Genomic DNA, 21,001 nt, shown 5'->3' on the forward strand with positions numbered 1-21,001 from the left:
ATCTTCATTTGAAATCTGTCTTTCCAGATTTGCTCCTTTTTTGCACTACTTCGAAAATTCTACCCAAAAAAATATCAAACGAACTCCAAAAATTATGAAATTTTGTATGCTTATTCTACACAAAAAAATAATCAAATTAAAAAAAAAACGCTTCAAAAGCTTTCTTTATGAGAGAGAAACCTTCATTTGAAATCTGCCTTCATTTCTCTCTCTTCAATGGCTAAATTAAAATGAAACCAGATTTTCCATTTTCTCTCTCTTCAATGGCTGAATCTCTTGGTTTTATAGTACATAAATCGTTGTTTCAATGCAGAAAATAAGGAAAAAAAAATTAAAAAGCATGTACCAATGACTGAAATGTGTGTTCCCAAGAAAATACATGAGAAAGTGATAATTAATCTCAGCCATCCATAATCTCATAATTGATGGTGCAAGATTGGTTCTTATTTTAAGAGGGTTCTCATATAAGCCTTGGTTCTCACATGATCCCTCCTATATATATATATATATATATATATATAGACATTGGAGGTATGGTCTTACCTTTGAAAGAAACAATACCGGAGCAAGCAAGCATGAAAGCAGGAATACTAGGGAAAGCAAAACGGATAGAAACCTCCTCCCTCCACATGTCAGGCCTCCAGCTGCTTGCTCCCCTGTTAGAGTAGGAGAGAGAAATTGGGGTGATTGTGAAAATCGTGATGAGTAACCGATTAATTCAAAAACTCCCAATTAAGGTAATGGATTCATCTTTATCCCTAACAATATTGTTGATAATCGCCCAACTTTGGAGGCAATATAATTGTGAACCAATGCGTCAAATGTCTTGATTTTTTCAATAAAAACATCCTCATTTAATTTCGCAAATTAATTTGTCTCCCCCAATTTTCTGTTTTCTTTCTTCTATCTATGGATGATTCTGAAGATGCAAATGTTGGGTATGAATTATTTCAACTCATTTGGTCCTAAATTTAATGTTATTTGCAAATTTTATTGATGGGTTTTTGCAGAATTTCTTGAAATTTTAGGTTTTAAATTTTGCAGATTTTTCTGATTTCCTGCATCTCTGTAAGATTTTGAAAAATGGGTATTTTTTAGGTTGGCTTTTTAACATGGTTTGGGTGAAGACGATGTATGTTTATGTACATTCATAAATTTGTGTAAGAGGTACCAATGACATGCACTGAAGAAGATTTATTGAAATTATTCTGGATTGCTGTAAATGTAGGTTGCTTAACAAAGTAGATATGGTTGTCTTGATGCTTTGTTGGATTGTACTAGTTAATGTCTTCAGTGAGATAGCTTCCCGGAGTGGTTACATTGTGTCAAACCCTTGTTGCCTCGAATCCTTATACTTGGCAACAGCATTTTTAGTGTAAGGCTAGCTTAGTTGTACTCTAGACAAGGTTGAGGCAGGATGGGGTTATTAAATTGGTGATTGTGTCATTGTGTGTTTTGTGTTGAGGTTAGCTTAGTTGTACTCTAGACATGGTTGCTTGAGACAGGATGGGGATAATAAATTGGCGACAACGTGTTTTGTGCAAGGCTAATCTAGCTGTACTCTAGACATTGTTGAGACAGGATGAGGGTAATAGAATCACTAAGACACTGTGTATTTTGTGTAAGGCGAGCTTAGTTGTACTCTAGACTAGGTTGAGACAGGATGGGGGTGATAAAATCCTGGGTCTTCCTCACCGCGTTGCCCTTAGTTCTTGGGGCCTAATAAGGTCTTGATTACTTTGAGCTTGTGTGTGTTAGCTTATTTTGCATTGCTATTTTTCTTCTTTGCTCTTGTGTACAATGTATGACTTGATACATTTTATCAGGTGAGGAAGGTTAATGATGTTGGTACCTCTTGATATATGATAGAGCACAATCTTATCAGGTTATCTATTTGGTACAATCCAGTCTTTTGCTTTTTGTTTACAAACAAGATTTATACTTTGCTGAGAATTGAAAAAAGTTACAAATGCTGTACATGAGTACTTCTATACCTACTTTGGTTCTTTGAGAGCAAAGGCCATCGATTCTTGGATTAGCAGATATTCTGAATAGTAAAATTCAGATTATATTCCTAATATATATTATGATTACTGGATGTAATTCGCGGATAGCTTTTTATTTTCTTACCCTTCTTTCTGGCTGCACTTTGTCTTTACATCTCTTTTGATCTATTACTTCGGCAGAATAGTTGTGTTGTACCATAATCATGTGCCTGTGGATCAGCCTCTAGATTAATTAGTTTCATTATGTCAATTGTCATGACCTGTTTAAAGATTTCTACTAACACAATTGAAAAGGTGAAATTAGGACCCCTCCCACTTTTCCCCTTCACATACTTGAGTCTTTGACCTTAAAATTAGGCCCATTAGGTTTCCAACTGTTTGTTTCTTTGCGTGAGTCTTATTGCACATTCTTCTATTGAACTTGGTTTTAATTGCTTAAAATTCCATCAAACTTATGTCGTTGCCTCTTTTTTTTTTTTTTTTTTTTTTTTTTTTTTTTTATTTCTTTTGTCTTTTGAATGATTTCACTAATAAAATTGTGACTGTGTTTTCCATTTAAGTCTTTGTGTGATATGAGTTGACATGAATGTAAATATTTGGTTTTGGACAATAGGCTTTCAACTTCTTTTGAAACTAGCCCCTAACTTTGCCTGACCTTCGAAGACATATTTGATATTTTTCTCTGAGTCCATGTTAACGTAGTACACAGACTTTGATATTTTTCCTAAGCAGTTGGTTTGTGCTACTGGATTTTATGTTTGTGCTGTTTTGTCAATTGGAATTGTTTGTTTTTGTTTTTGCTCTTGATCTATGTCTAGGAATTTCTTTTTCTTATCTTTCTCTAAATTGATGTCTCTCTTTGTTTTCCACATTTTTAGCTTGGTTAGCAAGGTTGCTAAGAAAGTACCAGCAGTGAAGCCTCTTGTAAGAAGCAGGACTTTAAATTCCTTGTTTATACCTTCTGGTCAAGGTAGCATCAATCTCTTCCCTGTATAAATTCATAACATATATTTTATTTCCTGGTTTCATATGTAATATCCTGTTGTGATGTGGTTGGCATTCAAATACAGCTTTGAGACCCTTAGATATACAGGACCTAAATGATGGTGATTTGCCCAGAGGAGAACGGGAAACGGGTAAAAATAAATTGGATTCTGAAGGAGATTCACCAACAAAGGTTCCAGCTATCTGCATACCTTCCAAACCTCAATTTCGATGGAAATCCCTTTTTAAAACATGGAGAAAAAAATCAATCAAACACTTATCAAGTAAAGCTTCTGTAAAAAAGATACGCAATATAGTGGGAAAAGGTGGAGACGATGAGCCAGTCCCAAATGTAAACGCTGATATGTACAAGATGAAGGCTTCTTGGATGGTCTTCTCATTCTCTGAACTTCAAAAGGCAACTGACAACTTCAGTCAAGGTCTTTGTCTTATTTAATACCTATAATCATTAAAACTATTATACAAGGAAAGTGGAGTACTTGATTAAAACTTTGAGAAGTTATGTACTTGTTATATACTTATACTTTCATGTGTTTTGTCATGACCATGCAGATAATTTGATTGGAAGAGGTGGCTTTGCAGAAGTTTACAAGGGATGTTTAAAAGGAGGACAGCTGGTTGCCGTCAAACGCTTGACCACATTAACTCATGAAGAAAGGATTACTAGCTTTCTTTCCGAGCTTGGTATCATAGCCCATGTGGATCATCCTAATACAGCCAAGTTAATTGGCTATGGAGTAGAACGAGGACTTTACATTGTTTTACAATTGTCTTCGCTCGGGAGTCTAGGGTCTCTTCTTCATGGTCTGTGAGAATTTCCTATTCGTAAAACACAATGATTAAAGATATTTATAAAGATTTCTCTTATATAATTCCCTTTTCAGGTTCAAGAGAAATCTTAGAATGGAGATTAAGGTATAAAATTGCTTTGGGAACAGCTGATGGTCTTTTGTATCTTCATGAGGGCTGTCAAAGGCGAATTATTCACAGAGACATCAAAGCTGATAATATATTGCTTACAGAGAACTATGAGGCTCAGGTATTTTGTAGACTCCAAATCTGAGATGATTGGTTGCCATAATCATCTCTCATTATCAAATATGCTGTTTGAGATAAATGAATAATCATCTCCTTGTTTATGCCGGTATGATAAAGTGATGATTTGTCTTATATGCTTCAATTCAGATATGTGATTTTGGACTTGCTAAATGGTTGCCAAGACAATGGACTCATCATAACATATCCAAATTTGAAGGCACTTTTGGGTATGTGAGATCAAGATCCCAGTTGACTATGTCCATTTTCCTCGTCCAATATTTACTCTCTTTGATGGCAGTTATTTTGCTCCTGAATACTTCATGCATGGGATAGTGGATGAGAAAACTGATGTCTATTCATTTGGGGTGCTGCTTTTGGAGCTTATCACGGGCCGGAAAGCTTTCAATAGTGAAAGTCAAAGCATTATGCTATGGGTTTGTTTCTACTTTTACCACCTCTTTGTCCAATGCTTCATACTGTACCTTATACTCCCTCTATTTCAAATTAATGGTTACACTTTACCATTCATCAAGTCTGAAGAAATGAGGGAAAGTAAGAGAAAATAATGAAAAAAGCAGAATTAGTAAAAAAAACAGTAGTGGAAGCACATGTGTAATGATACGTATATAAAGGGTATGGAAATGAATAGCAACAATGTGGGTCACGTGTCTTAAAAATGTAAAGGTAAAGTGTAACCATTTTAAAACAGCCAAAATAGGAAAATGTATCCATTATTTTGACACTCAAATTATACTGTGTAGACTTGACATTGGATATTATTACTCTTTCTGCTCAGGCGAAACCTTTGCTCGATGAGCATGACCTGAAGAAGCTTGTTGATCCTATGCTTGGTAAAGATTATGATGAAGAGGAGTTGGATTGTATGATCTTGACTGCTGCCTTATGTACACAACAATCTCCAGTGTTACGGCCCCGAATGAATCAGGCACGTAAAATTTTATTAATTGTCTGGTTTGACCACATTATTGGTTTGTCATCCATAAGAGAATACAAGGACCTAATGGTTGTTTAGGATTAGCTCTTCTTTTTCTCACTACCTGCTCTATTGGATGACTATGATGATTTTTTTCACAGTGTACTAGCTGTTGTGATTATGACATACGAAGTAGATTTCCTTACGATGACTGCTGTTGTGAAATTTGCTTGATTCATCTAAGTTTGTTCTGACTGAAGAATTGTCTGATTAATATGGGGGCACTCTAATTTACTTCAGTGATTATTTAAGTAATCAAATTAAGCATGGCAAGATTAGCAAATTTTACCATGTATGACAAGATTATGTGGGGGCACCCTAACTCCTCCCATCTTGTTACTATGTTTATACTCTAACAGCATTCAACATGGCAAGATTAGCAAATTTTACCATGTATGTTTTTTTTGGTTATAATGAATCTAAAGTTGAACTTAATTGTTAATTCCATGGTATGTGCATTGCAATTGTGAATTGGGTCATGCAGAATGTCCTTATTTAGAGAATTCATATCCTTCTCTGGTTATTTTTTCATTGGCTTTTCTAATTTCTTTGTTGATAGCAGGTTGCTATTCTGCTCAGAGGGGACAATTATTATCCCAAGAAACCGATAGGTACCCAAACACAGACTCTTCGTAGAACATATTCTGAAGAGCTCTTGGATGCTAAAGAGTACAACTCAACGAGGAAACTAAACACCCTGCGACGCCATAGGCAGGTTGCCTTTGCTTCCATAGAATGACAAAAAACCGGAGTGATGATCAGGTACTATAACTTGTAAGTTGTAATAATTGAACTAAAAAGTTTGGTTGGAGGTTCAGAACCAGGAAGCATGTACTCATTACTCAGCCATCAAATTTTAGTTAAATCGGGAAATGATGGCTCGATATTATAGGAAATCTTGATGATTCTATCTTCTTTTTTTTTTCATTTTTTATTTCTTTGATTGTTGTTTTGTTATTGTTCATGTTCACCTCAGTTACTGAACTGAAAGTGTATATATCAGAGAATTGTGGAATGTGGAGAGAGCATGAATACAAATTTTTATTAAAAATTTAATTTCTGCTCCCAAATAAAAACTACTTTAATTTCTGCTCCCAAATAAAAACTACCTCCTTTTTCTTTAGTTATCATTTATTTCCTTTTTAGGTAATCATAAAATACTTGTGAAGTTTCTGATATGCTTAAACTTTACATCATGTCTGAATTCTGATGCAGACTTGTAGAGTATATTTATATATACAGTTAAAAGCATATTACCTAATTATAGATTTATAGGAACGCAAAATTTTAATTTTTCTGTCATCGTAATCATTCTATCAGACTAAGCAATGTAAACCGGAGAAACGTTTCCTCCAAAAAAATGTTAAGAGTATGAAATACTATGTACTATATGAACTATATAACGCGAAAATTATGGATACCCAATATCGATCACAAGTTTTCCCCCTCCTTAGGAAACATATAAAATTCATAAGCATATGCTTCCCCTTAGCACTAATTACACAAATTATTCTTCAAAATCACATAAAATGCTAAAAAAAAAATCTGAGAATTGTGGCTGGCTTCTAAAGAGATGCAACTTTTGTAGTATTTGCCAGAAAAAAAAATAAGAACTGTGAAGCCAAATAGTTCGTTTGTTAGCTTGTGACATGTAAAATAGAGCTAGTCCAGATATTAACAGCCATCAAATTGATTTTAGGCCTGAAATTGAAGCCTGTTAAATGAAATTGGGACCCAATTTAGGGCCAAGGATTATTAGGCGTAATCATCATCCCAAATTTAGGAATAAAGTACAAATTGTCATGTTGGATACTTGGATGTAATTAGCTTAGGGTCATTCAAGTGATTCATGTCATTATCTTGTGGGGCATATACCCTTGATTTTTTTTTCTTCTTTTTAAAGTTTAATTATGAAAAGGGTTACGCTAAAATGGAAAATTAATTAAATTGTGAATTTAGAGGTTTTTGATTCACAAAATATACTGTATTAATATAACCATATCGATATGAGACACTCCTTATTGGTCTTTATTATGACTTATTCGAATTTATTCACTCATATATATGTAAACTTGTTTTTCTTGAATTAATAAAATAAAGTAAACAGAACACGGTCTAACAATTTGAAATTTAAACTTAGTTAAAAACATCTAATTCTCATGCTAGCAAAGTACCAAAAACCTTGTGTAGTGCATGTGTTAAATAGCCAATTTACTACTAAGGCCTTTGTTCTTTTGGACACGTTTCCAATTTTGTCAAGTTCAATTTAGTTTTTCGGCTTGACTCATTTTAGTTTAGTTTAGCGCAGTTCATTCTAGTTCAGGTCAAAAGAATAAGTAAGGGTCTGTTTTCTTTAGCTTAATTTCAGTTCAGCTCCTAATTTCCTTCTCTCATTAACAATTCATTTCAGCTCTATATCAATTCAGTTCAGCTCCAATAAGTTCAGTAAATCAGAACAGGCCTTAATCCATACTAAGATAGAGCAATAATATACCATATGATAACTTTAATGCTAATTTTGATATCCCTTAATTAACAAACAAAGTAATGTAAACGGACAAACTAATTAAATAGTTCATTCCATTTCACCTCTAAAGAACAAAGGTCTTACACCATACATGATAAAATAGAAGTATAATATACCATTATATACGAGTAAGTATAGGCCCATACCTGGTATGGTAAAAAAATACCAAATTCTTTTTTTTTTTTGTTTCGATTTATACTATTATTATATTGATAATATATTGTTATTATTGATAAATATACTGTTATTTTATAGTTTATACTGTTATTATTCTATTGAGATTTCCGATGGAGAAAGAGGGGAAGAGGAAAGACTGATGAGTCTTTATATTATACTATTATTTGTTGTTTTTATATTGTTATTGTTAATTTTATACTGTTTTAACCCCTTGGTATGGACCATATATAGTAGTGACTCATCACGCCTCCATTATATACCATATGATAACTTAAATGCTAATTATGCTATCCCCTAATTGACAAACAATATCTAGAAATATTTTGCAATAAATGAAGCAAAATAGTTCTCATAATCTCATAGATGATAAAATATCCAAGAAAAAATGAGTAATAATTGAACTAGGCAAATGGACCATGGCATATGCCATATGATATGGTATAAAAATAAAATCGTAAAGATTAAATAGTTGGAAGTTGGTACACGTCAATGAAGATTGAAGAAGGGGTAGTAAGTTAATAACTACGAGAAGAGAAGTAATTTTGTTTACAAACTTGTATGTGATGTTGTTTGCTTGAGCATCTTTAATTTTATTTGTTTAAGATATTCTCATTCCCTAATATCCTACCGTGACGTATTTCTCTTTTTGTTTTTATTTGTGGTGTTGTGACTTTGTCTTCCTTTCTACGAGTCCATTTTCCCCATGTTTAGCTAACTCGTCTATGTTGGACTCTTGTTACATTTTCTTTTTTATTACTTTCTCCGTTTTTATATTTTAATAACAGTTTGACTTTTGCTCTATACTACCAATAGTTATACAAATATACTTTATATTACATTAAAGACCTAATCTCTTCACCTTAAAAAAATAATATTAAGTAAAAATAATTTCAGTTCAGTAAAAATAATTTCAGTTCAGCAAAATTCAGTTTTATTAAATAAGAGATATAATAGAAAATCAGTAAAAATAATTTCAGTTCAGCAAAAATAATTTCAGTTCAGTAAAATTAATTTAAGTTCAGCAAAAATAATTTAAGTTCAGCAAAAATAATTTCAGTTCAGCAAAATTAAGGTGAAGAGAACGGGGCCTAACTCTTGCTCATGCTTTTGTTTTTTTTTTGGGAAAACTCTTGTTCATGCCCATAGTGTAATAAAAATTACTCGTAAATGTTTATCTCTAACAACTAAAGATGGCTCTAGGTCGTGCTAGGTCGTGCCTCATGTCAAACCCATGTGCTTTGGGGTTAGTTAGGCCTAGCCCATGACTTGGTCCACGGATTTTGTGTCATATTGTGTCGTGTCGTGCTGGGTCAAAGTTTTTCAAAAGGTTGGCCCGTACGTGCCGAGTCGTGTCGGGCTTGTGTGCCTAAACAAAATTGCATTGATTATTTCGACCGTGCCTTGCATTATCGCGCTTCTCCCAAATAAAGGCAGCCTAAGCTTGGCCCTCGGACCCACACGCACAGTACCGTGCCGTGCCGTGCTTTTTCGTGCCCGTGCCAGGCTTAGAGTGGCCCGCCCCAGTGCCATCTTTACTCACAACCATTACACATTATTGCATCACTTTTCTCTCGCCATTAGCTTTCATCTACAAAAATTATATGTAAGGCTTACCCTCTAAGGTCATGAGATTAAATTTTACTGTGAGCTTTTTTGGGGTGAGAATGCACTTGTCTTTCCTCCTTTCTTTCAATGACTCATACAAGATAAGTTAGGTAACATATGAAAGGTGCTAACTCTATTAAGGCTCTATTTTGTTCACCTTATTTCACTTAATTCAATTTTGATAACTTTTATTAATAATATAAGATAAGGGTTAATAAGCTCTATGAGTTGTTGTCAATACAATCTAATAAAGCTTGATAAGTTCATATATTAAGATAATACAAGGGCTAACAAATTCAAATGCAATAAGTTTATGGTTAATAAGATAATATAAGGGCTAATAAGTATTTTTTTAATTGAAAAATCTATTCACTTATAGTAAAGTCATACGACGACATCGTTGGAGATGGAATAATACATTAATGAATACCCTATTTCACATTGTTGTTTGATACAACCTTCCACTATTCTACAAGGTTTTTTTTTTTTTTTTTTTTTTTTTTTTTTTTTTTTTTTTCTAGTTTTGAAATTAAAAAAAAATTGATGCAATTGATCATACATGTAGAAATGACCTTTATTGTTGAAACGCTGCACAAATTAAATCCTCGTTAAAAAAAAATAAACAAATTTTCTTGTAATATTGAAAACACTGCCCCAAACTCTCATTAGGAGAGAAATAATACCCGGTACATGAGTAGATATATATATGACCTAAAAATTGGGTAGATTTATGATAAGCATAAAACAAAAACTATTAGTAAAAAACAAGAAAGGTGGCCCTTGAACAACAAAACTTTTTAGGGCTAATAATAATTTTTTTTTTTGAAAGAAGATCGATCTAAAAGACACTAAATTTCATTAATTAAAGTCATACGACATCAACAATTAATAATTAACGAAAATGAAAAGGAATATAACAAAATCAAACAAGAATTAATGGGGGAAGGACTAAGAATCCAATACATAAATATAACAATTTGCTACATTCTCGATTCGTTGTCTCATACAACTTTTTAAGTAGATATGTCGTTGCTTCGCAATTTTGTGAAAAATAAAATTCTTGTGCTAAATTCATAATCCAAATCATAATCAATTGCAGCCCCACATAACTGGAGACCAAATTAAATGCAAATAAAACCTTATCTTTCAAAGCAGCTCGAAAAATAAGAGAGATCGAAAAAACATTGTCTTTTGAAGGAGAAAAACCCATTCTTTCGTGGGAGACATTATTATATCCTAAGAAACAAAAAGCTTAAAAGAAATAAAGATTGGGGCTATTCACCAGTGAAATTCCCTTTAAAATTAACAATGGAGGCTAAAGTTTAGGAGAGATCGGGAAGAGAGAGAGAGAGAAATAGGAGGCAGTCTAGTTTTTTTTTTAGATCAGTATTGATAAGTTAACATAAGTGAAGTTTAGGTGAAACCTTTTAGGCCATTATATTAAAGTAATTAGAAGTTAATACGAGTAATAAACACTTTCAAGAAACATTTTAATACGAAGTGATGAAGAATGAACTTTTCAACTCCTTTTGAACTCACCAACACAAATAGTAAATGTCATTGGTAGTGAAATCATTCAAAAAGCTAATCTTATCACAAATAAAGAAATTTAGTTGACAAGTGATTTCTACCCAAAATCCCAACTCCCCAATAGATAAGATTATACTCCTAAACTAGTTTTCAAAAGTTAATGAAAATCCAAACCAAAATGGACCATTTTATGTAATTTCACATTAACAAAATAAATGTCATCATAGTTTCCCATAATGGCCACATTTATCACCCTTTAAAAAAAACTAATATTGGCCACATTCCAAAACTTGCTAATTCCGCAATTAACAAAACTTGCACTTGAGATTAATTAGTCCTTTACAAGCAACAATAAAAACCCAAAAATAAAAATAAAAAAATACTAAAAAACCCAAAGAATAAGTCCTTGAAGCATAAGAAACTAAATTAAAATAAATCAAATTAATTAAACTAACTATTTATTTAATTTTTTTATTTAATTTCTAGAGAGAGAAAGTTAGAGAGAGAAAGAAAGATTGATGGATTGAAAGATGAACCCTCATTTAAACAAAAGAGGTCAAACCCAACAAACCCACAAAAACAAGACAACCCCATCAAAATATTTCTCTCTCTTCTTTCACCCACCTTCTTTCTAATCATAATCATCACCGCCGGTAACTTTTCCGGTGACATATCATATGACTTTCCGGTAACTACCCGGTAATCGGTGAAAAGGGTACCGTTAATTTCTTGTAGTAGGAACTAATTTTTTTAAAAATTTCATTTTTAGTTAGTTTTTTTCCTTTCTTCTTTTAAGGAAATTTCTATTAAATGAAACATCAGCAAACAAAGGGTATTCATAATAAAACGAATGGATTTAGCCGTAATTCTTTCAAGTTCATCTCATCTTGTATCAAAACCGTCTCTTCCGGTGTCCGGTCAGCTAGTGCCTCCGTTGCCGCTTCCATTTCTTCTGATTCTAATGGCATCAAAGACCAGGTTGGTGTTTTTGTTTTGATTGATTAATTTTGAGATTATTTTGTTTTGGGATTAATTTTGAGTTTAATTACTGCGATTTAGTTATTGTTGATTGGATTAGTGGTTGATTTTTAGTTCTAAGAAAAAAATGTGATGGTAATTAGTGGTTAGTTTATGCTAGGGATTGTGTAATTTTTGTAGTTTTGGGGATGATCAAGTTGTGTTCTGGGATGTTTGATTATGACCCATTTGGGGAATTGGGGAAATTGGGTTGTGATTTGAAGTTTTTGGGAGCAATCAATGAAATGGGTTTTCGTTGTTTTGGTAAGAAGAGAATGATTGGATGATTGATCAAGGAAATGGGTTGCAAATTGGGAAATTTTTGGTTAATTTTGGGTAAATTTTGTTTGTTGTTGGGTGTGGAGTTTGATGAATTATGCTTGTTGGTTACTTGTGTTGATTTACAAGTTTAGATGTTTCAGTTTGGGTTCGGGTTATGTCGTTCATTGGAGTTTACTTCTGGGGCGAAATCGCGGTGTAGTGATAGAATTTGATACATTGCCGGGAGTTTATGCATTTGAGGTTTCTTAAGCTGCTTGTAATCTGTTCTTGGGCTGGAATTCTGCACTTGATCAGTTCTGTCTTTTCTTACTTGTTGCTGTCTAACCACAACCCAAAGTCGCGTGTTCTGTGTTGAAATTGTTCTGTTGGTGATGCGTTGGAATTCAATCCTGTTGCATATGGATAAGTGCTATCCATGAACCTATATTAAATTAATGCCTTCTTTATAAGTTTTGGGAAGTGTGGGATTTGTGCTTCCAGCAATAACTTCTCTCTGAAGGTAGGATATGCATTTTTTTTTACCATGCTTCAAATAGACTTCTGTTCAGTGGACATTAGGCATGGCCTGAAAAGGATTTTTCTTATAGAGAGCTGACTTTTTTTTTGGGTTGGTTTGTGGAGGATTTTACATTTTCTTTGTGTGATTTTAGATTGGTCTTAGTTGTTTTTTCTTGATAGTTTGGTGGTCAGCATTTTTTTCAAATTCCAATTGTGAAACTGCAGTAGAGGAGACCCTATACCTGTATGCTTTGCTTGTTATATTGTCATATATTGTGTCATTTTATATCATAGGTGGCACTGGTCTCATACACATTGTCGTTGTCAATGGTCTAAAACTCTAAACTTTCATACTTGTTATTTAGCCTGCATAGGTGACATCTTTAGGCTGGCAAAGGGTAACTTGGATGAGAAATTGGTGGAATAGCTTTGTGGCTTGGTATTTTAAAGTTAAGAGAGCCGTGATTTTTTACTTTATTAATCCTTAGGTACAATCTTTATACCGGTGACTGATATTTACTGCAATAATGCAATATTTCCCTAATTTTCTGGAAATGACTCTTATATCTGTGTTTGATCAACTACTGCTGTCATATTGACCAATGCATGGCAGGGAGCTATATGAGACTCTGAATTTTCATATTTGGCAATTGTATTTTCACCCACTGGATTTCGAGATTCATTAGAATCGAAGCAGTGTATATTTGGAGCTGTATTGGATGAAGTCGACTGCAAGTATGCTTTGTTGCTGCATATCTTCATGTAGAGTTTTGCACAGTTTTAATTTAAATTATCAAAACAGGCACTCTTAGATGATACTTATGTGATGAGTCTTTGTAGCACAACTGTAGAACCTAGAGTTACACTTATAAGAGATCACCAATGCATGGTAAGGAGTTGGCACTTGAGCATCTGTAAGTTATACATCTATAATTTGGTCTAAAAGCAATTAGTGTTAATTCCTAACCAAGAATAAGGTATTCAAGTATTAGAGAGAAACTCAGAAATCATATTTAGTTTCTCTTCTGCTTGTGTTTCCTTTTTTTCTCCAAACCTTACATTTGGTTCAATTTATGTTTGTTTGATGGATATTGCTTTTGTGATTTATTACTTTGTGTGGCATGTCTGATAATTAATTAGAATTTCAACTTATTGTGGCAAAACAGGTGCTATGGGCATGCTTTGACAAGATAGAACTCAGTCCATCCATCTTCAAGCGTGTTCTGTTGCTTGGTTATACCAATGGTTTTCAAGTTTTGGATGTCGATGATGCCTCTATAGTCACTGAGCTGGTTTCAAGGCGTGATGGCCCATGTACGTTTTTGCAAATACAGCCTTTCCCTGCAATGTCCGAAGGTTGTGAAGGGTTTGGGGCATCACATCCCTTACTTTTGGTTGCTGCAGGAGATGAAGCAATGGGTCCAGATTCCACTCAAAGGAGAAGAGATGGACTGGTTAGAGATGGCTATATTGAATCACAGACAGGGAATGTGGTCAATTCTCCAACTGCTGTTCGCTTTTATTCGTTGAGGTCTCACAGCTATGTACATGTTCTGAGATTCCGTTCTGCTGTCCTTACAGTTAGATGCAGTCCTCGCATTGTCGCTGTGGGACTTGCTTCACAAGTGAGTAAAATAAACTCAGATCCTTTGTCAAACTGTAATGATAGACTTCCACATTGTGTTGTTAATGAGATGATAGCTCATTGGTGAATGTTTTTACATGTGAATGTTCTATCTGCATTTTAAGAATTTTTTATACTACGTATTCTTTTTGGGTTTTATTGGCTGTGTAATATTGGGATGCAATTAAAGTTGATGTTACTGCTAGCTGTTAACCTGAAACAAGTCCTACTAATTATCACCATAAGAGTAGTGGATTTGCAATGGTTATATATCTATTTTAAAGCAATAAATGTGTAGAAGGTCGTAGAATGTATTCTTAGGCTGTTATAGACCCTAGTTTGATGACTAATATGCTGGTTTTGATATTTTAAATTTCTTGTCAATTTTTTTAGCTATGTATCTTTTTTGAGATAGGCAAGTGCTTCACAGGAAAAGAAGAGAAATAAAATAAGAAAGATATTTTTGCCTTTATGAAGCTTGAATAACAGCTTTCTCATGTATATGCAGATATACTGCTTTGATGCTCTCACTCTCGAGAACAAATTTAGTGTTTTGACTTATCCTGTCCCTCAAATGGCTGGCCTGGGAATGGTTGGTATAAATGTTGGTTATGGTCCCATGGATGTTGGTCCCAGGTGGTTAGCTTATGCTTCTAATAACCCCTTACTAACTAACACTGGGCGGTTAAGTCCCCAAAGTCTTACACCTTCTCCTGGTGTAAGCCCTTCAACATCACCTAGCGGTGGGAATATGGTGGCGAGGTATGCTATGGAGTCGAGCAAGCAGTTGGCTGCTGGGTTGATTAATCTTGGTGACATGAGCTACAAAACGTTCTCCAAGTACTGTAATGAACTTCTTCCTGATGGTTCTAATTCTCCTGTAACTTCCAGCTCTGGCTGGAGAGTTAACAAAACGTCAGCTAATTCACCTGAGACTGATACGGCTGGGATGGTGAGTCTTCTTGATACTTAAGTGAAAGTATGCAAGACCTTGCATTTCCCATGCTTTGGCTCATGGATTTTGCTTGTTTTTGTGTTGATTGTTGCAGGTTATTGTTAAAGATTTTGTTTCCAGAGCTGTTATAGCACACTTTAGGGCTCATACAAGCCCAATTTCTGCTCTTTGTTTTGATCCTAGCGGGACGCTTCTGGTGACCGCATCAATCCATGGTAATAATATAAACATCTTCCGGATAATGCCATCCAGCTCAAAGAATGGGACAGGTAGTCAGAACTACAATTGGACAACATCTCACGTGCATCTATATAAGCTTCATCGTGGCTTTACAACTGCGGTATGTTTGAATTTAAACTTTTGTTGTTTATCTATTTTATACATCTTTTCTAGACTCTATTTTTCTTTTGGCTCAAAATTAGAGTTTTACACTTCATGCATAAATTTTAGAGAAGTTTGCTATCTTGCTTTGTGTTATTAAAAAAACTGCATAGCTATGCTCATCTTTATATTTGCAATCAACTTCCAGATGATACTTATACTGTGGCAATTTAGTCACTTTATTAACCTCCTTTTTACCATTGAGAAACAAATGTTTAGAGATGTACTAAGGGCTATTATTTTAGTGATTCACATTCGCAAGTTCTTTTCCCCATGTTAATTTATGGTCTTCTCTCAGGTTATTCAAGATATTTGTTTCAGCCAATATAGCCAATGGGTAGCCATCATCTCATCAAAAGGGACTTGCCACATATATGTTTTGTCTCCTTTTGGTGGGGAGTGTGGGCTCCAAGTTCGAAATTCTCACGTTGATGGGCCAACTCTGGTCCCTGTTCTATCTTTACCATGGTGGTCTACTTCATCTTATACTGTAAATCAACAGTCTTTGTCTATTCCTCCACCACCTCCAGTCACTCTCTCTGTTGTTAGTAGAATAAGAACCGGTAATTCTGGCTGGCTCAACACAGTTAGCAGCGCTGCATCTTCTGCCGCTGGAATGGGCTCTGCGCAACCTTCTGCTGTTTCTGCTGTTTTCCACTGTTCGATGCCTAGTGGCTCTTCCCGTGGACGCTCCTTGGAGCACCTTTTGGTTTACTCTCCTTGCGGGCATCTTATCCAATACGGACTTATCCCATCGATGGGGGTAGATACAACAGATACAGCTCCTAGAACTGGTTCGGGCTCTCTGGCGCAGATACAAGATGATGACTTAAGGGTGAAATCTGAAGTCGTCCATTGGTGGGATGTTTGCAGAAGAGTAGATTGGCCAGAAAGAGAAGAGTCCATCAAGGGGATATCTTTTGGCGCAAAAGAACCTTCAGAAATGGTCTTGGAAACATCTGATTTTGAAGATAATGACAATAGTGGAAAGGGAGAAGAGCTACACGAACAATCCACCTTGTATCTTTCCAATGCAGAAGTTCAAATGAATTATGGAAGAATGCCATCATGGCAAAATTCCAAGGTAAGTGTTGTTCATTTAGATACATTAAGCAATCTTATACTTAGTTTCATTTTTTTAGTTGACATGTTTTTGGACTTTGAGCACTTTTCAATTCACTCTAGTTAATTTGATTTCCTTTTGTGTTTTATACATAAGAAATTAAACGGTTCTGTTGGGTCTTGTTAGATTCATCTCAATATAAATTTTCCACCTACTTTTTATACTATTATCTTATTGATTATAAAGCATATCAATGTTTGAATACATGCATTGGCAAAGGTGTTTAAAAAAATGTGTCAATTAAAATGAAACAGAGGTAGTATTTATCTATGAAATGTTATTCCCTAACTCACTTCGTTACATGGCTTGTAGATACATTTCTTCGCTATGAATTCTATGGTGCCTGACAATCAGAAATCTTTTGTTGATGATAATATTGGTGGAGAAATCGAAATCGAAAAGGTCTCACATCTTGAGATTGAAATAAAGAGGAAGGATTTGTTGCCTGTTTTTGAGCACTTTCACAATGTGAAACCTGATTGGAACAACAGGTATAAATACCTCCTTGCAATTGATTGGCCCACCCTTTCTTACTTCATCTTAAGATACTCCATTGATCTCTCTTTGTTTGGCAGTTAACTACCACATTATCAAACTCTTTCCATATTGGTGTCAACAGCTTGCTATAGTCATCACCATGGAATAAGCTTATTTTTATGATTTTATCTAGCTGATGTAAATTTGGTTGCTTGCTGCATTTTTTGTTTGTTGTGAATTCCTTTTTACCTGTGTCCATGTTTTGTTAATATTTCACCCCCTTTAGAGTTTTATACTATTCAAATTCTGTACTTTGAAATCTTTGGTGTTTTTTATTCATGTTAAATGTTAGTCTTTTGGGGTCTTGCTTGATTTATCTTGAAAGTATCCTTTCAGAATATCAATTTGTTAGAACTTTAACTTATTGAGAGCTAAAGATATTAATTGTTGAAATTATGCATTGACAAGCGTGAAAATGGAAGTGTTGGTATCAAGAAACGGAGAATGTATTGCTTTTGGGCATGGGGGCATTAACCCTTCTCAAATAAAGAGTTCTACCTTTGTTTCAAATTATTTGCAACGATTAGACATTTGAAAAGGAGGTAGTTATGTTTTTCTCTAATCCCCGTTCGCACTCATTTTTTCACATCTATAAATGGTAACAGCTCGTTATGGACATTTCAGAAGAAAAACAATATGACCTTTAATTTTTAAGTTATTGTTTTTTTTTTTTTCCTTTTCTATCTAGGTCTCTAATTCACATCTTTAATTATTATTGTCTGTTGCTTAGTACTTATAGATATTATTAACATTTATAATGTGAAAGTTAAATTGAGTTGAATTTAACAGAATTATGATTTTTTTTGTTGATTAAGTATCTAATACGATCAACGTTAACTAACTTCGACTTTTAAAAAGTTATGTGAGAACAACTAAAAAAACTTAGTATTTGATATGGCTTTTTGTATTGCTACGGACTTTGGGTGTGAGGTTATTCTTGCAAATATGTGCACAGTGCAAACTGCTGTTATTGTCTACTAAATAGGCAGGCTGTTGGTACAATTCAAATCAAGTTTGATTGTATATATAAGCCTTGGTCTCTTGGGACTTTTTTGTTTTATAAGAATGTTTTAAATTGTTAGCAGAGAATGGCTTGAAAGTTACCCATGTTAAATTCTCAGCACTCAAGTTCATGTAATTTGTAATAAGGAAAATATAAAAAGATTACCTTTTGATTTCTATAATTAATTTTGGCTTCCTGTAATCCTGTTATTACTGTAATTCTGGTGCATGTCCATACTGTAGAGCTGTTGTATAGTCTCACGTATTTTAAGTTAGAGGAGTTATACTTAAATTGTTTCTCTGAACACAGTTACAGCCTTGGCGTCTTGCATGATTATCTATGATGGGCAGATATATTCCATGCATGGTTTTTCTCTTTTGCTGTCATCCTTGTAATCTCATTCTTTTTTTCAGGGGTGCAATTGGTTATTCTACATCTAGATCTGAATCTCATTTGGCTGATGACAAGTATCCATCTCCTGCCATTGTCCATCCTCAAACTGTACAGAACTCCCACTTTGGTAAGAAATTTTTTAAGCTTGTTTTGCCTCTGTTTTTGGTTCTGTGATCTAAATTATCTTCTGCATTTTCTGTCAGGTTCCTTTGCACCAGATGCACAGATGGATGCAGTCAAGTCTTATCTGGGAATTGCGCAAAATCAGATCATTAATAATGGGATGAAAGTCTCTTCTAAATTTCCTTCACCGTTACTGACTCAAAATTCATTAAAAACTGATGATACTTCTACCATGGAAATCTCACCACCTGAAAACAGCTGCCTTGTAAATAGTCCATCCCCTGTAAAGAATGCCTCACTCTCAGCTGAAAGAGCTAACTCAAAGGAAGTTCAATCGTCCAGCAGTGTCGGAGGCAGTGAAGCTTCAAATGTTAGTTCTAACCGTTCTGATTTTAGTATGAACGTTGCTGATGAGAGCTCTGTTCAAGACCCACTAGATTTTGGGGGTTTTTTCGAAGAGGAATATTGTAAAGCTGGACCTCTTGACGAAAGCCATGAGCTATCAGAAGTTGTTACTGATGTAGATAGTAGCAGCAGCCCCCGCGAGAAAGAGAAGTCTGAAGAAGATGGTGAGAACGATGAATTGCTTGGAGGTGTATTTGCCTTTTCTGAAGAAGGTATGAACTCGTAGCTTCACCTTAATCAAAGTGCATAGTTAACGGATACATTTATTTTTGATCTGATTTTCTTTAGCCTCGCCCTATTCTATGCTTCTTGACCCGATACGCTTTAGATGTATATTGTTAGAAATAATTATGCTGCTAACCTTAAAACGACACACAGGATAGTCTATGCCCCAACACCTTGTTTACGTTCATGACTGATCAAGATCATGTACAATGTGGTGATCTGCATTTTAGACATATAGGAATTTGTCACAAGGTATGTAGAAAGAAATGAAATTAAAACAAATATGAAGAATGATTAGTTGGAAATTATCAGTTGAGCTGGTTTGATTAAGGAAGAGATGGGAGCTTCATGTGCTCTTTGAGAGGTGGCTCTCAACAGCAGTCTTATCTGGTTAGGTTAAAATTTGTATATTTGACCTCTCCAAGTCCCATAGACAGCCACTCAGCCAGATACACATTGAATTATGGTAGTGCTTTTGTTTACCAGAAACTTAAACCCAAAGTTGTTAGTAAAAAAATATATAATTACAACTTTCTGTGTATTAGTTGAGTTGGTGCGACCCAGGACTATTGAATGCAGTAGATGGTTGTGACAGGGTCTCAGTAGGCGTAAACATGCTAGCAACCACTTTTTTTTTTTTTTTTTTTTTTTTTTTTTTTTTTTTTTTTTTGGGTGTAGAGAGAGTCCAGTAGGGGGCAGTGTAGACGGGTTTTAATCTTTGGCCTTGGGTACCCTCTTTCCACCTATATTTTAATTAATTAAGCCAATCTGATATCTTCATACCTTTCTTTTGTAGGATGAGAAGCAAACCCCATGTTGTAGATTGACTGTTGAGAAACGAATAAACTGGGCAATTAATTATCCAAGGATTAATACACTGCAAAATTATCATTTGTTGTTTGAGATTGGACCCTTATTGTGTATCCCTAAGCTACGTCTATCCTTGTTTCAAAAAAAAAAAAAAAAAAAAGCTACATCTATCCTTCCTTTGTATTGTTTGTGGTTCATTTATCGCGGTCAATGTGTTTTGTAAACTGCTACGGTTCATTTTAGTGCTTTCGAATGTGTAGGATGTAATCTGCAGGATTACTATATTTAAATCTGATATCTTCATACCTTTCTTTTGTAGGATGAGAAGCAAACCCCAGTCGGCTCTCTTTGTGCTGGATTTGTGCCAAATATAGTAAAATTCTGGTCAGCGTTCAGCCACATGGAGGGTGACGTTTCGAGTAATTTTAAGGTTTTCAGTCCATCATAGCCATTCAATATTGCATCTGTTGAACAGACTCATTCACTCGGGGGGTACGATGTATATTTTTTTCTTTAATTCACTTTTCTTACCTCTTTTGTGTCATTGCTACCAAAGCAAGTGCTTCTGGTTTTCCATTCTTCTAGTTTACCTGTACATGTTGTAGATTGAAATAGTTCCGATGATTTCTGTGATCATATGTTCTTTTAATGCTATGTAACACTAAATTCTTCTTCAAGGAAAAAAAAAAGAAAAATTAGAAATAAGAAAAAAGGAAAGAAAAAAAATTGAATGATTGTTAGTT

At 34.4% G+C, this 21,001-nt stretch overlaps 2 protein-coding genes across 3 annotated transcripts; both read left to right on the plus strand.

Moving 5' to 3' along the window:
- The first annotated feature begins 544 nt into the window (after positions 1–544).
- On the plus strand, positions 545–5,936 carry LOC110708601 (receptor-like cytosolic serine/threonine-protein kinase RBK2). The gene is made up of 10 exons (XM_021886774.1): positions 545–737; positions 1,827–1,885; positions 2,885–2,976; positions 3,077–3,430; positions 3,564–3,815; positions 3,896–4,050; positions 4,197–4,276; positions 4,348–4,483; positions 4,846–4,995; positions 5,606–5,936. The coding sequence occupies exons 2-10, from the start codon at positions 1,863–1,865 to the stop codon at positions 5,780–5,782; spliced, it is 1,419 nt and encodes a 472-aa protein (XP_021742466.1). The 5' UTR covers positions 545–737; positions 1,827–1,862; the 3' UTR covers positions 5,783–5,936.
- A 5,432-nt stretch (positions 5,937–11,368) lies between these two features.
- Positions 11,369–20,788, plus strand: LOC110708602 (autophagy-related protein 18h-like). Of its 2 annotated transcripts, none has more exons than XM_021886776.1 (9): positions 11,369–11,860; positions 13,846–14,304; positions 14,812–15,255; positions 15,353–15,598; positions 15,938–16,723; positions 17,075–17,253; positions 18,716–18,822; positions 18,899–19,435; positions 20,245–20,545. In XM_021886776.1, exons 1-9 carry the CDS (start codon positions 11,693–11,695, stop codon positions 20,247–20,249), a joined length of 2,931 nt encoding a protein of 976 aa, XP_021742468.1. In that variant the 5' UTR covers positions 11,369–11,692; the 3' UTR covers positions 20,250–20,545. The 2 variants fall into 2 exon arrangements, with proteins under 2 accessions (XP_021742468.1, XP_021742467.1); XM_021886775.1 differs by lacking the exon at positions 20,245–20,545 and adding an exon at positions 20,578–20,788 and having other exon boundaries at positions 11,370–11,860.
- The last annotated feature ends 213 nt before the right edge of the window (positions 20,789–21,001 follow it).

Source organism: Chenopodium quinoa, unplaced genomic scaffold (assembly GCF_001683475.1).
Source record: "Chenopodium quinoa cultivar QQ74 unplaced genomic scaffold, ASM168347v1, whole genome shotgun sequence".
NCBI classification, from domain to species: Eukaryota; Viridiplantae; Streptophyta; class Magnoliopsida; order Caryophyllales; family Amaranthaceae; genus Chenopodium; species Chenopodium quinoa.

Excerpts from the sequence above, each read along its gene's own strand:
- LOC110708601 (XM_021886774.1), top strand. The coding sequence starts at position 1,863 with ATGATAGAGCACAATCTTATCAG. Across the intron at positions 3,431-3,563 it reads AACTGACAACTTCAGTCAAG|ATAATTTGATTGGAAGAGGT; the intron begins GTCTTTGTCTTA and ends ATGACCATGCAG. Across the intron at positions 3,816-3,895 it reads TCTAGGGTCTCTTCTTCATG|GTTCAAGAGAAATCTTAGAA; the intron begins GTCTGTGAGAAT and ends TTCCCTTTTCAG.
- LOC110708602 (XM_021886776.1), top strand. The coding sequence starts at position 11,693 with ATGAAACATCAGCAAACAAAGGGTATTCATAATAAAACGAATGGATTT. Across the intron at positions 11,861-13,845 it reads CTAATGGCATCAAAGACCAG|GTGCTATGGGCATGCTTTGA; the intron begins GTTGGTGTTTTT and ends GTGGCAAAACAG. Across the intron at positions 17,254-18,715 it reads AAACCTGATTGGAACAACAG|GGGTGCAATTGGTTATTCTA; the intron begins GTATAAATACCT and ends TCTTTTTTTCAG.